Here is a 16,867-nt window from a genome sequence, read left to right as displayed (position 1 = left end):
CAGTATGTGCAGCTAACGCCTACGAATGTAACGAAATCAGCCCATACCTAAAAAATTCAGCTAGTATGCTAAAAAATACTACCTACGTAATCAAAATTTGTTGTGTTTTACTTTTTCTTTTACTGTTTTTATACTTTTTTGTATAGAGTTAAGAAAGTTATACAAACTTTTAAAACTCTACTAAAAAAGTTTATTTACATATATATATTGTTTATTGAACGACAAACAACGCTCAAAAAGCTTGGTCCAAAGATCTGGTGCACGAAAAAACCTTTCGGTTATCGAGTCATGCACCAGAACAGTTTAACATCATGTCCAGGACTAAATTTAGGTTTTTGAAGCATTAAAATGTAAGAGTTTAAGCATAAGTTAATTCTAAAACATCCTTATCCTTTATAAATAACAGAATCATTAGTTAATAAATGATATAAATAACTTTAACAACAAGAAAAATAAAAAAATTAATAACTTATAAATCGAGGATATTTTTTCCGTGATTTTGTTTTGAGTAAGTAGGGCTTTAGTTCAACTCAAGTAACTTAAACTTAACATTTTGAATATAATTAATATAAAAATCGTTACTTGTAGAGCTATCAAAAATAGTTTTAAAGAACAAGTACCTTTTTTAAAAATTATCCACATCACAATACAAAAATATGTTAAGTGAATATTTAAACTTAGTCTTTAATTTTGTTAAGTACCTTAAGGTTGTTAAGACAAAAATGTTACACCTAAATTTGGACTATCCCAGGTTGTATGCGAGCATAAAGACTATAAAATACTCACTTAGTACTTTTTAAAAGTGTGTTTAAACCTCAATTTCTTTAAAAAATAAACATTTTTCACTTTGTTCTCTTTCTTTTTTAAATAGTTTGACAGTTTAGCTTATATCAAACTTAGAGAGCTCACTTAATCTTTAGTGCAATTACTTTTTACTTGTGTTTTAATCTGGATATTAATTTTAATAAACTCTTTTACAGTACAGTAAACTAAAAAAAAAATGCAAAAAAAAACCCAAAACAATTTTAAAATGCTGTCAAAGTAAAAAAAAATAAATAAAATGGTTACCATGTTTAGTTTCAATTAGTAGAGAGAAATCAATAAACTAACTATTAGGAAAGCTGTTTCTACAACGACTTTAACAGCTTGTATTCGTTATTATAAAGCTTGTTTTCACTATTATTTTTCATACTTTCTATCTGTATTTTTTCTGTAATTTTAAGTTATAAGTAAAAAAACGTTTTTTTTAAGCTTTTTAAAAAACTTTTTTCCTAAAAACTTTCAACGCTAAACTTTTTGTGCTTATAGCTTTAGTACTTTTTTATATTGTTTGAATAAAGTTATGGTAAACATTTTATGTTTTGTATTACTAATTTAAAATAAAACCATTTTTAGAAAACAAATATCACACATAGATACAAACTTAACTTAAAAAATTGTAAAAACTTATAGTTTTCCTGTTACCTAACATAAAAAAAATAATTTATTAATGATTTTTTTAATTTTTACTAGTAGAAAGTCCTTTAAAAAGTTGATAGGCTTTAGTTTTAGTATTTTAGTTTGTTACAATTCAAATTTGTTGTTATTTTTTTAGTTTTTTAGCAAAGCTTGAAAAGTTGAAATAATTTTTGTAAAAACAAGTTAAAAACTATTAAAAAAGACTGCATGTACTTTTTTTAATGTATATTGCAAAGTAACAGCAGAAGAAAAATTCAAGGCGCAATGAACTAATTTTGCGTAGGTTTTTTTCTTCCGTTTACTTACAAAATGTAAAACTTAACAATTTTAGTTCAATTCAGGTTTTATCTAGCAAACTACACGTTGCATTTATTTTTTGAAAGAAACATTTTGGTTTAAAGTTTTTACTTGAAAGACGTTGTTAACACTTTTATAATTATTATTGAATTTGGTGGTATATTTGCTGTGTATAAAAAAAAATTCAAAGATAGCAGAAAAGACTTATAAGTTAGACAACAATTAAAAAGCACAAGTTTTATATTTAAAACGGAAAGTATAATAAAACTATTCTGCATTCTTTCTTGTTGAAGTCTTTTTAGATATTCAGACGTAAATACTGAGAATACATTTTTTTTCATAAAGTCTTGTCCATACTAGTTCAATCATCAGACCACAAGCTTTCGGTAGACTGAAACCCGGTTTCATTAAAAAAACTTGTTAGTCAGTCGCAACCGAAAAAGTCATTTTACAAACGGTTTATTATGCTTGGATGTTAAAATGACATGAATTTTAATAAGAACGAAACCAGGGTCTTAGTCTACCATAAGCTTATAGTCTGATGATCAAAATGTTATGATCTTTGTCTTAATTACAGCTTGCGTCACAGCATACCAAAGTCCAGGCTTATGCTTTGTAAGACTTTCGCCGATGTTTTCTTTAAAAATTTGTTTGTAAAAACTTTGGTTTAAATGGTTATAAATGATTCTTCTAATCTTTTAAGAGAAACAAGTTTGTAAGCAGAAATTGTTTTTGCACACTCTCAACGAACAAATAAGTTATATCAATCTGGCAAATGTTTCAAATTTTTAAATACATCTAAAAATTAGAGAAAAATAGACAAGCTCGGATAGAAATAGTTAAGGGTTTTTAAAAGTTTAAACTTTTTTAGTAGTGTTTACGCAAAAAAGTGCTTCATTATTTTAAAAAGAACAACTTCTAAGTCATGTTTTATTAATTTTAAGCTTTGAAAAGTATCTATGATTTCTTACCTTATACTTATAAGCTTTCAAAGTTTAATTAGTTTAAGTCTAAAATATAATTTAAAAATGTAATAAAAGAACATATAATAAATGAACGTAATCATAAGATTACAGCAAAGTTTTCCGAATTAGTTATAGCTAGCTTTCCAACAAAAGACCTGCTAAAACTCTTTAAAATAATTTTTTTTTAATTTATTTTCTAAACAAGTTTTAAGAAGTGTTATAAAAATAATGTCTAAATTTAATTATGAAAAAGTAACTAGGATTGTATGCTTGTTGTTTAGTAGAAATTTTAGAATATTTGAGCCAGTGATTGTGGAAAGTTAGTCTAGTTTTGAAACACACAGTTTTTCAACTAGCCTAGAAGGTTTATGTATGAACAATTAAAAAACATAACTTTTAAGCAGTAAATACGTTATACGCAATGAGCTCATTGAAGAGAGTACTTTCTATACAAAGCACTGTCGTTAGAGGATATGTAGGTAACCGTACTGCCTCATTCATTTTACAAGTTAGTATAATTTTCAGTGTCTTTACTATATACTTATTACATACTTAAAATGCAATAAGTGGTAGAAAAGTTTTAAACAATATTTTATTTTAAAGTGATTTGGATACACCAATACTTTGTTTTTTATTGAGTATGAGTAAGTATTTTAACTAATTTTCTTAAAAATGGTTGCTTATAAAATATCTTACTAACACGTATGTTTATAAAAGCAGTTAATTTTTTGTTTGTCCTAACATTCATAACTTTGACTATAAATTGATTAGTTTTTTACGTATTTTCATAAATAAAACATTTAAAAAATTATGTGTTTTGACAACTTTTGGCAGCAATCCAAACTAGTATTTATAGACTCAGTTAACAACTACCGTATAAAATAAATATTGTTCTTAAAACTGATAAAAGGTATTTAGAAATAGACTGCAAACTATTTATGATGATCTCTACTACATAAAAAACGTTTTCAAATCTTTAACAGCTACTTGATTTTGAAGTGGACTGCATCAACGTAATCCAATATTCAAACCACACAGGCTACTCTCACTGCGGTGGTCAAGAACTTTGCCCCACTGAAGTTGAAGAACTTTATGAAAATCTGAAGAAAAACGAAGTTGTTAAGTATGACTACGTTTTGACTGGTCAGTTAGGTCTTATCAGTTGTTAAGATACGATAAAATAGAAAAAAACAAAATTTTTTTTTGAACTATGGAAAAATAAAACATTCAAAATGTTTGGTCCTACGACCTGGCGCACAAAGAACCTTTCAGTTATCGATTTGTACACCGTGGATACCTTTTAACGTCTTGTCTTGGACAAGTTCTTTTATTATTTAGTTCTTGTTTCACAAAAAAAAGAACAGATTCGTATTTTTACTAAGCACTTACTTTAATGCTTTTTATTTTAAGTTTATACACTTTTTAAGCAAAAAATTGTTGTTAGTTCGTATTTTTGCAAAAATATTTTTGCATATACTTAAAAATTCAGAATTAATTTCAAAATTTTATAGTGTGCTATTAGATACAGAAAACTGTACCTTACTATTTAAATATAAAAATAGTTTTGTTATGCATTTTTGTTTTAGCAAAAGGCAAATTTAATTGACAAAAATTGTTGAACGTATTTACATAAATTGAACGGGTTTACTTTAAAATATTTCTTTTTTATCGGATAAGTTACACTATTTTAGTTCAAATTAAACAAGAAGGTTCTTTTACTGATCATGTTTTTAAACCAGCTGTAGGTAAATGTTTAAGTTATTTTTTGACTATATGTTTTGAAACTCATATAAAAGTTTTTTGAAATATATACTTACTTTTTGGTTTTCTATTAACAATCAATACAATAAACAGGTTATTGTAGAGATAGGAAAACACTAGAAAAAATTGCTCAAATTGTAAAAGAATTAAAAGAAATGAATCCAAATTTGATATATGGTAACTGTTTTAAATATTTTTTTTTTTGCAATTAAACAACATTAAAAAAATTAAACATATAAGATAGGGGTAGCTGTCAAATTTGCACGAGGGAATTGCACGAGTGCACAAAATTGCACAAATATACCTTTGCACGAGGGGATAAAATTGTACGAAGATAAAATTCCACAAAGACTTTTTTGCACGAGCAGTAACTTTTGCACGAGCAGGCAATTTTGCACGAGTTGTTTTTTTTTACTATCACTGTTACCCCTAACCCTTACCCTCGGTCGGTAGCTTTTTTTTTTTTTTAATTTTTTGTTTTTATAATTACTTTTATTAGTTTTTTATTTTATTATACTATCACTGTTACCCCTAACCCTTACCCTCGATCAGTATTTTTTTTTTCTTTTTCTCTTTTTATTAATTTATGTTTTAGATTTGTTTCTGTTTTTATATTTTTTTTTCTGTTGGTTCTACTCTCGTTCAAAAATTTAACTCGTGCAAAGTATACCCTTGGTGCAAAATTGTCTTCGTGTAATTTTGTTCCCTCGTACAACTTTGTGCCCTCATGCAAAAGTATCTTCGTGAAATTTTGTGCACTCGTGCAATTTTTTTCTCGTTCAATTTAGTCTCCTCGTGCAACTTTGTCTTCGTGCAGTTTGACCCGTCCCCTTAAAACAAATATGTATGAATTGTATTGCATGTTGTTAATCTCTTTATGCAATTATTTATACTTGTTTTAGTTTTTATTTATCTGAACTTTTATTAACACCTTCTTTAATTTTCAGTGTGTGATCCTGTATTGGGAGATACTTATGATGGTAAAGGCATCATGTGGGTTCCAGAAGATCTTATACCAGTTTACAAAGATCAGTTTCTCCAGATGGCAGATATTCTTATACTCGATGAGTTTGAAGCTGAAATTCTTACTGGTTTATAAGGATATCAAAAATAATATATTTGCTTAAGTTTTTAGATGCAAACTACGAACTGCATTAAAAACTATGAATAGAGTTCTATAATACTCTTAATTAGCTAAAATGTCTTTAAAAATAAGCTTTTTAATATTCAAAATGTTAACTGTAAAATTATTTGAACAGGTTTGAAAATTGAAACAGAAGCAGATATTCAGAAATGCATAATTAGTTTACACAGCAAAGGACCAAGTACCGTTGTAATTGAAAGTTCTACTAATAACGAAAACTCAAGTTTCTATGGGAGTAGAACTCTTGAAGGTGAGTAGTTTTTGTATTCTAAAGAAGAAAACCACAGGCTCGATTGCATGCTTTTCTACAGTATATTATATTTAGGAATATAAATGTATCTAAAACATGATGATAATAACTTATCGTGATAAATAAATAAATACGAGGTTTAACTTTGAACTTAGGTTTAAAAGTTTTTGAAAATTTCAATTTAAATTTAACTAAAATATAATTTTTTGTTTATGAATACAAATCTTTAATGGCAAGTTTTAAATGTCAGAAGAGATTTGCGTGTCAGATATTATTTTATGTTCTTCTACTTTAAAATTATTTGTTAAATACTTTTTCAACAATATTGTTATACCAATTTTCAGTTTTTTTGTAGTTTAATTTCACATCATCGTTAAAGTATCAATTTGAAACTAACTCTTTAAGATAAAAAGTTGCCTGATGAAACGATCAAAGTGTATATGCCGCATTTTGGAAAGTATTTTGGAACTACAGATGCTTTTGCTTCCCTGTTGCTTGCCTGGACATCCAGACATCCACAAGACTTGCTACTATCCATGGAAAAGGTGGCATCAACAATGCAGCACATCCTAAAAACAACTCAGGCCGCAGTAGAAGGTTGGTTTTACTGCAATAGTTTGTTTGAGCTACGAATTTAACAATGTTTAAGTCACAGTTTCCCAAACTCAATTTCATAAACGCTCCTATTACACAAAATACAAAATGAACGTTCTTACTCATTACAAATCCCGAAATATCCAGTGTAAGTTTCAAATCTTCCTTAAATTGTTTTTGAAACTTTTTTTGTTGCTACAAAGCTCAGAATATCAAATTAAAAAATAAATCTTTTGAAATGTACCTAAAACCTCTTTTTTTTGCTCTTCAATACAATCCTCAGAATATTTAGTAGAAGAATATTATTCGGACTTTTTCTTAAAAGCACCAAGTACTTCTTACGGCCCCTTTAATAATTACACCTTTCTAGCTTTTCACCCCTTGACTTACTAAGATGCCTCAAAGGTAGCCATATAAGCCACTTTAAGAAACTCTGGTCAAAATTACATAGTAAGTGTTGATTGAGCAGGTTTACTAGTTAAGTATTTGGGAATCAACAGTATATTTAGGTTCCTCATACTTTTAAAATTTGAAGTTAATTTGTAAGTTATTATGTTTTACAAGATGTTTCAACAGGTCAAGAAATATTAAGTAGGTTTAAATGTACAAATTAAACAGTCTTTTTATGCTTTGATTTTTTTTTCTTACATACAATATAAGACGTAGTTTATATTTTGCTAGTTTACACATTTAATTTTGCTGAAAGTTTTTATAACATCTTCATAAATACTCAATTGAAGCTAAGCAATGTTTAGGAAAGTCGTTTTTCGTCCAAATGTTAGCATGTTGTTATAAAAGTGACAACGTTTTTTATGTTTTTATGGTTCACAACAAAGTTTAACCAAAGCGTAGTGATTGTGTTAACAATGTTTAGTACTTAATATAAGACGGTAAGCTCATTCTATCACTTTCAATTTCAAAACTTATTATTTTCTTTAAAATTTATACGGTGTTTTTGAAACCGTGCTAAAGATAGTTTAAAGATATTAATTAAATTGTTAATAGTATTATGATTGATAATATACTGCAAAATATTTTTTTTCAAAAAGTGTGCATATTTACAAACGACTTGAATTATTATTTTTTACTGCGAAATAAATTTTTACGAAAAATATGTATTTTTAAAAACGGCATGAAAGTTTTTTTCTATAAAAAGCTAACTAAAAAGACACATTTTTCGACGAACGAAGTCAGCAAGATTTAGACAAAAGGTATATTGTATTACATCTATTTGTGCTAAAAGCTAACTACTTAAAAATTATTTGTTGTCAAAACAAAACCATGAGGACTTTTTTTAATAGCAAAAAAAATAAAAGTTTTTAGTTTATTTAAAACTTTTAAAGCTTTTTAATTTTTCTGATTTTAATTAAATAGCGCAAAAACAAAATGGAGAACCACCAAAAGTTGCTGACATTGATCTAAGAATCGTACAAAGCAAAAGAGACATCGAAAATCCAACGATTTCTGTACAAACTACTGTATTGAAAATGGATTAGAAATTTTTAGTAATTTACTTTTACATTGTTTTAATTTGTTTTCAAACGATTTTTTTTGCGTGTTTATGTCACTAAATCATTGATTTATTCTGTCTTGTAACAATACGCTAAAAAACAATAGTTTTAGTATTAATATATAGAAGTAACAAGTAAGTGTGCGTTTTAAAAGTATCAGTTTCACCTTATTAGCTTTAAACAGCTTTTCATAAATAAGAAGTTTAAGATTAATACTAATTTTGAATCCTTGTAAGTTTAATTTTTAGTTGTATTGTGTATGCGGTACTAATTTATATTTAACTATAATTCCTATATTTTATCTATATTTATCAATTTTGTTGCAAAAAAAAATATTTTATCCTATTTGACTCTTTTATACTTATTGTTTGTTAACTGTTGTGTTTTAGATTGACAGTTATGAAAAATAATCTGTTTTGATGTGTTTTTCAAAGTGTTTTAAATAAACTTTTACTCAGAAAACCTTAATATTTTTTTTAATTAAAACAATACTACTTAATAGATGTTGAACATAGATTAAGTATTTGATTATTGGTTTTATATATTTAGTTACGTGTTTTTTCTATTCATTGTAATTATTTTAATCAAACTTTGAAAACTAAAAAAAATATTTTAAAGCTTTATTTGTGTTTTTTAAACAGTCAATGTATACAAATTTACAAAATAACACTGAAAAAAAGTTCTTCATAAAAACACTCAAGTATTAGTTTGCTATCAAAACATTAATCATCTTCAAGTTAAATGACTAATTTCATAAGAAACAGCTAAGTTATAAAAAGTATGTAGTTTACTAATCATAACTTATAAAACCGTAGTTCGCAGATATACAAAAAAAAATATTTTTAATATTTTTTTTTGTTACAAAAAGAACGTAGTAGACGAGATCTTTGATGGTTCTACGTCATGCCAACAAACTTGTATCGTTTGGAACTTTTGTTATAACAACAAAAATTAGTTGACTAAGGTTGACTTGCAGTTAGTTGACTAATGTAATTTTTATTTCAGTTTTACATTCATGGAGAACGCATAAACTGATTGGAAAACAAAAAAATACTAAACTTTAAAATCATTTTACATTTTGTAATAAGTTAAAAACCAAATTTACTTTCTTATAATTATAACAGTTACATAATTTTTGCATTTTTTACTTTACTTAATACTGTAACAATAAAGTCTCTTTTAATAAATAAATTATAGTAAGTTACTTTAGAAGTATAAAAATATTAACAAATAACCTACATATGATAGGGTTTTTGTTTTAAAGTAAGCATAAAGTAAGTAGTTTATACGTTTACAAACAATGATATTTGACTAAATGAATTTTCACAAACAAACAACTAAAAAAGTAAATTTTGATGAATTTCTTAAACAGCATACATAAGCATAAGTTTTACATAAATAAAGTAAATAAATAAAAACTTTAGCTTAAAATTTTACGTAATTATATAAAACCTTTAACAAATTTTTCCACAAAATAACAAAACTTAATAAGTAATTACGTTTAAAAACCAATGGAAAACCTTGAAGGTCAAAAAAAATAATTTTGAAAACTTAACATAGTTTCGAGTACTTAACGAATACTTAAAAGTAAAAATAAAGTTTGTTCGTAACCTCGATGCATATTTTGATATTTTAAGTGAAGTAATTTCAAAAGCTTTAGCAGTTTTGTTTGAATACTCTGTTTTTGATAAAACTTTTTATTTAAAAATAGTTACTAGAGACTAGTAATACTATAACAATTAGTTTTAAATTGTCAATTAATAAATAAATTTAATGAAAAAATTTGTTGCTTTAGTTATTTTGTTCTAGTTAGCTTTTTTTTAAACTTTACTAACTTATTTGCTGTTTATTGTTGTAAATGCTGCAAGAAATATATTTCATACACATAGAGATAGAAAACGTGACAACAGCAAATAAAAGAATATTTTGAAATCGCATAAGTTTTTTGTGAAAATTTAAGGAGTTTTAATTTTAATCGGTAATTTTTTTCAGAGTTAAAAATTATTTCAATCAAAATTCCTAACCAGTTAAATTTTAATCAAGATAGAAACTTAGATATTATTTTTGCATAAGTTTTAAATAATGTCAGTGATGATTTTATTTTTTAGCAAAAACCTTTTTGAAGTGTGTAATGTTAAATTTGTTGAATCAAAATTACTTAACATTTTAACATTTAAAAAATTATAAACTATATATTGTTCCGTTCTTTCATACAATTAAAAAAAGTTAGTGATAAAAAAATTTCTGCATTTTTTATAAAACGTTAGTCAATAGTAGTTTAAAAACAAAACATGTTTACTCTAGAAAACTAAGTAATTACTTGCAATGGTTTTAAACAAAATTAGTTGTTTTCGGGACTTGTTTGAATAAATTACTTTTTAATTTTCATGTTCATGGCTTATTGGCTATAAACACATTCAAAAGCTTTAGTTTGTTGTTTATTTAGTTTTTATATGTTTAAATCAAAAATCAAAGTTCAAAAAATTTTAATTAAAAACAAATTTAGAAACAAAACTATATAAACTGTTTTTCAATTGTTCTGTTTACTAAGTTAAGCTTATATCAGTTAGACTTTGGAGTAAGCCGAGTTAGTACAAAAAAACTCAACTATTAAAATTTGAAAGCACTTAAACGTTTTTATGGCTTCTTAATTTCTTAAAAAGTACTTTTATTTGGAAGAAAGTTGCTTAAAAAATATTTAATTATCTATTTTGTCATTGTTAGTAAGTTTACAAAACTTAGCGTACCAAATATTTTATTTTCTGATCCTAATGAAAATGTTATTATTATATAAAAAGTAGTTATGCTTAAGTTTGTGTTAACAGAAAAATGTTTATTTGTCTAAATTATTTCATATAATCAACTTATAAAAATTAAACTGTTTAGTAAAAATTATTTTCATTTGTCTATTGTCAAAGAAAGTTTGTACACATAGTAACTTTTTGTGGTTTAAATGTTTGGTTTTGGTAAACTTGTTTCTTTAAGTTTCGTTATAGTATATATTTATAATGAAATATTTTAGTCAAAGTAAAGATAAGAAACTTTTTTATTGTCTGTATCTAATTACTTCAGATTCAAAAAGTCGTATTTTGTTTTTTACGTTTTTCTATAAAAAAATTTATTATTAACGCAAATAATGAAACTAAAACTAAAACAAAATTTAACAAGTAAAAATTCTAAACTACCAAAAACATAAGTTTAACAGGTATTTCTTACTTAAGTACTTTGCAGTTTAGAAAATGACATTTTTATTTTTCATTTTTTATATTTCTAGAGTAAAAAACTTAACAAAGTAAAATTGTGTTTGAATTTTTTATTTTTTTTTAATTTAATTATTAAAAAAATCGGGTTTAACTTCAACACATTGAACGAAGCAAATTTTTCGTGTTTTTAAAGTTTTGCAGGTTATTTTTTATATAAAACTTGATTTCAAATATATTCTACGTTTTTTATATGATGTAAAAAAACGGAATATATACATTTTAATAAACTTATATTCAAGGTCTTTTAGTTTTGTAATAGTCTACTTTGTAAGTTTTAGTACTTACTACAAGTAAGCGTAGATATTTTACAATTATTACAAAAAAGTTGATTTCAATTAATTCACACAGTCATTTTTCAGCACAATAGCACCTAAAATGTCGTTTCCAACTGAGAACATCACGGAAAGTACCGCTGTAAGGATAAGAAAAGAGATGAAAAATCTCGCCTCTCGCGGCATCCTCAAAACCAAGATCAAGTCGGAAGTCAACCTCTTCTGGTGGGAGGTCGCGGTCACCGGACCCGAGGGAAGTCCCTACTTTGAGAAGAAGTACTTGATCAGAGTCCACTTTCCCATCGACTACCCTAGCAACCCGCCATTGCTGTGCATGAACACGTACATATTCCACCCCAACATTTTGTCGGACGACCCCTGTGTGGAGGACGCCCCCCACGGCAAGATCGGGCTTGATTATCTGGGGTCCGGGTGGGAGAAGGGGTTGAACATAAGTGACGTATTTTAGAGGCTGGAGTCGGTGATGCGGAACCCCGATTTGGACCCTGGTCTCGTGGTGAACCTGCAAGCGGCCATTTTGTACACAAATGACCGGGAAATGTATGAAAAGCGCGCCAAAGAGAAACTAAGTAAAAAATTTCATAAATGATTTTACTTCATTACTTTCTATTTCATAAATCATTTGTTACAACTGTTAATTATATATAATCAACTATTAAAACGTTTTGAAATTTGTTTTTTACTGTTGTCTATTTATGGCAATTTCTTTTGACTACTTTATTTTATTGCATATTATCAATTTATTTAAAAACTAATTGTCTTCTGTACTTGCATTTTTTTGAAAGCAATATATTTATTAACAAATACAGTAGTTTTAATTTGTTTAGAATTTACAATTTAATAAATATTTTTACAATATCATTACGTTGATTGTCAATATAAGTTTTATAATGTTTTAAAAATAGTTGATCTAATTTAAAGCTCTGTTAATTTTAGTTTATATATAAAAACAAAAATTAAAATTAAAAAATGCAGAAAAAAAAAAAGATGTTTTTAAATTATTGTTTACATTTTAGTTTTTTAACTACAACTTAAAGTAGGGGGGTCCGCAGACTTGTACAAGTAACGGGCCTATTTCACTTGATTAATTTTTCGCTGGCAGCACATCATATAAAAAGTCTTTCTCAGATCAGAGTTATTTAAAATAGTTGTAGTAATCAATAAAAAATACTACGTTAAACCAAAAATGTGGTGAATTATGCACTGATGAAGCACTAGTATTTACTAATTATGAATTTAATAGTGTAATTTCATGCATTTGTTTAAAATTTGTTTTTTTTTAAACTATACTAATAGAATGTCAGCGGACCCTTGTTCTAAAATTTAGTTAGGAAAAGTAAATAAAATATCTTAAGCAAACTAAAAGTATATTCTAATTGTAGTTACCGTGGTAAAATTGTAAAACTTAAATTTGAAACAATTCTAATTATTCCAAAAACAGTATAAACTACATGTAGTTTTTTTAACTATAGTTAAATTAGACTTAAGTTATAAATTTAAGACCACTACAAGTAAACTTGTTAATTTTTAATCAGAAGATCAGAGATCACAGAAAATAAAAGCAATTACTTGTCTTAATAGTGTGTATGTAAAATGTTTAAAACCAATTCATGAGAACGTAAAATAATATTTAAAAGTACTAAAGTTTTTGATTTAGTTTTCTCTAAGTTTCTACTTTCTTTCTATAGTTACATCAATAATTAATTTTTTTTTATTCTATTTAGAAGTTTATATAATTTAAAAAGTTTTCATACTACGTTAACTGACTTACTTCCTTAAACCATAACGAATATTTTAGTAGTTTATTTATAGTATCATTAAGTTACTAAACTTAATTTAACAAATATATTTTTTAGTGTTTAAAGTTATCTAAGATAACTAAAGCATTTTTAACTCAATTTCTTATTTTAAATTTCAACTCATATTTATAACTAGAGTTTATTTTACTCATTAACGACAAAAATAAAAAAAATTACCAAAATGTTTGCTTCTCTTAAAATATACTAAACATTTTCATAGACTCAGCATTTTTAAATAAAATTGAAAACACTGAAGTAAATCAAAAAAATATTGAAAGCTAAGTTTTTTAAACCTTGTCAGTATTGTTATTTGTATTAATGTTATGAGTCTCTAGTTATAAATTATTTTAACTCTAATTTAACCGCTAAAATATTTATTTTAAACTAAAGAATTTTAAATAATGAACAACATATATTTACCTTTATTTTATATCACTTATACGTTTGTTCTATCATATATTACGTAGCAGGGCATTAAATGCTTTAAATCTAAACAAGCAAAGCCCATCGAAAATTTAATTACTTAGAAGTCGTAAGTCTAAGAAAAAGCTTGCGTATAAAAAAATATTCATTTTTGTATTTTTCATATTTCTATACTTTTGTTCTTTTGATAAAGCTTCTTCGTTAATCGTTTGAGTAAAAAACTTTAGTTGAGTAATAAGTATCAATATAAACAAGCCAGTTTATATTTACACCTAGTTGAATACTACTAAGATATACAAATTTACAGACAAATAATAAACATTTATATGCATGTTGTAGTCAGTTGTATACAGAACTAAAAATCTTTAAAATTGAAAATAAAACGTCGAAGAATTGAGTTGCCCAAAAGTTTAAATTTTTTGTGGCAATTTTAACATCTGATTAAAAACTGTATGGTTATACTTTTACTTTTTTGACTGTTTTAAATATTAAAATTTATCTAGATGAATTAGTTGTTAGTCGACTATTATACAATTCTGTACAACGTAACGTAAAAATATTTATCACATTTTTGCATTTGAACTTAGTACCTATTGAAAAAAATTACCAAAAAATAGTGACAACAACATGTTTACAAAATTTAGTCTACTACATCTTATATATTGCATATTTTTTTAAATCTAATCATTTATAATACTAATAATATTGCGACATGAAAATAGACAAAACACTAAAAATTCCATGAGGTTAGATCTCTCATATTTGTGAATTTCTCTCATTTAAAATCTGTTACTTGCACTTTTGTTAATTATATCACGAGTTAGAAAGGTAAAGTTCGATAAGTAAAAATCACACTAACTTTAGTATATAGAAAGTTCATTAAATGTATTTCTTACTTAATTAAAAGTACTTCACTTGTGTAGTAAACTAGATAATTTTATAACTTTTCTTTTGTAGTGAATTAACCTTATTACAAGAATTCTAACAAAATTTTAGCTAGTTAGTCGGTTTTGTTTAATTTAGTTAGTTAAATTGTTTTGTTTAGCATTAAGATAAATATATAAATTGACTACAGCAGTAGTTGTTTTGACAAGTTAATTTATTTTTCAATCACTGCCTTTAGTGATCAAAGTTTAAACATTCTCAGTCAATTTTTTTCAAGTATGGGCTATAAGATCATTTTTAAGTTTAATAAATAAATATGCTTACAATGAAATACCTATATGTTAACTTAAAGTAAGTATTTTATTCTAGGCCAGTATGCTTTTCTAAAAAAAAAATATTTAAAAGTATACTTACTTTTGATAAAAGTTTAAGCTTAGTAACGTGTAGTGAGCACAATTTTCCTTTTAAGGACGTTTGCTTTTAAGAAGGCTGTTTCTTCTGAAGGTTCTTGTTTAATAAACTATAAAATCAAAGCAATAATAAATAATATTTGTGAAGTTTAATGCTTTCAAAAGTATGTATTAAACATTAAGAAAATGTTTAAGTTTTATATTTTTGAAGTATTAATAAGACTTTTATGTATATACATTACAGAGCAACAAAGTTTATATATCATTTTTAAATGTCAAATTAAATTGAGTTTTGCACTAAAATGTTTCTTAAACATATATTTTTGCAAGCATTAGTTGAAAAAATTATTGTTACATAAACAAGTATTTTTTCTTAGTTTAAAACTTTGTTTTATGAAAATTTATACATAGAATTTACTTTTTTTAAATTAGTTTGTTTTATGAAAAGATATCTAAAAGTTTTTTAAATTGAAACAACTGTTTGAATAAATTATTTTGTTGATGGTGTTATCTTACTTGTTATTTCTTTAAACTCTATATTGATTTAGGCGTTATTATTATTTTTGTTTTCTAATAAAAACTTTAATAAATACTATAAAATATTTCTATAAAATTGCTAAACTTATACAGTAAATACACAAAGATTTCATGTAATTCTTATCAATCTATTTACATAATTCTACCATAGAAGGTGGTCGACACTATTTTGAAACTTTAATTTTTACAAAACAGCCTTAACTTTATTATATCAAACATTCAAATGTCAACTTTGGTAACTGATAAGAGGATCAGGGCTGAGATGAAGCACCTCCGGACCCTCCAACTCCTCAACTTGAGAAACTTGTCTGAAATGAACCTCTACCGGTACGAAATGCACGTCATGGGGCCGGAAAATTCCCCTTACGCGGGACTAAAGTTCCTCATCAGGGTCAGCTTTCCCACCGACTACCCGAACAACCCGCCCCTGGTTACCATGGCAACCAGCATCTTCCACCCCAACATCGTGGCCGAGACGGCAGACCGAAAGGGCGAAATGGGTATGAACATGCTGGGCGACGGTTGGTCGGACAGGTTCACCATCAGTGACGTGTTCAGGAGAATTGGCAACCTGCTCATCAGCCCTGACATGACCGAGGTGGTTAATGAGGAAGCGGCCATTTTGTTCAGAAAAGACCGCCAAAAGTACGAAGAGGTGGCGCGAAAGAAGGCCCAGCCTTATTCGGGGTATTTCACCAATTAAGTTGTTACTTATTTCTACTAATTCATCAGTATTTAATGTGTGTTCATTATATTTATAATTTAATACGAAATTTGTTTTAGTTTACAAAGTTAGTAGAGTCCAAAATAAAATACGGTTGTTAGGTAAGTATTTTCTACGATTGTTAATTATATATAACATTTATTTTATCATCTTCTCTAAATCAGACTGATTAATTATCAATTTTTTTTGCTAAAGCAACCCTTTAACAATATGTCTGCTATTATCAATTTTCTATCAAAAAGTTTAATAACACTTTTTTATATTTAATTTATATTCAAAAAAAAAACTTTGATTTTAATCAACATACACTTTTGTATAAACAACTTATTAGAACTTATTTCTGACTATTTTAGTATTTATAGCCAGAGTGATTTATGCATTATTTATAAATACTGTTTAGTTTTAACTTTTTATCACGAATACTTTAGTAATTTTATTGTTTAAACAGTCTACCAAATTATCGATAGTTTTGTGATAATGTCGATGTAACCTACTTATTCTATGTACTATTATTAACCGTTCTGAAGTTCTATACTAATTTGTACTATATTTG

The 16,867-nt window shown here is 26.1% G+C and overlaps 1 protein-coding gene across 1 annotated transcript; it reads left to right on the top strand.

Annotated features, from left to right (window-relative positions):
- The first annotated feature begins 3,141 nt into the window (after positions 1-3,141).
- On the top strand, positions 3,142-11,984 carry LOC145836492 (pyridoxal kinase-like). The gene is made up of 8 exons (XM_082944290.1): positions 3,142-3,228; positions 3,704-3,863; positions 4,575-4,658; positions 5,429-5,572; positions 5,741-5,875; positions 6,281-6,472; positions 7,844-7,947; positions 11,592-11,984. The coding sequence occupies exons 1-8, from the start codon at positions 3,142-3,144 to the stop codon at positions 11,982-11,984; spliced, it is 1,299 nt and encodes a 432-aa protein (XP_082800416.1).
- Positions 11,985-16,867: the final 4,883 nt, after the last annotated feature.

Source organism: Thalia democratica, chromosome 5 (genome assembly GCF_965202585.1).
Source record: "Thalia democratica chromosome 5, ktThaDemo2.hap1.1, whole genome shotgun sequence".
NCBI lineage: Eukaryota > Metazoa > Chordata > Thaliacea > Salpida > Salpidae > Thalia > Thalia democratica.
Note: the sequence above shows the minus strand (reverse complement) of the source record. Positions and strands in the feature narration are given on the sequence as shown.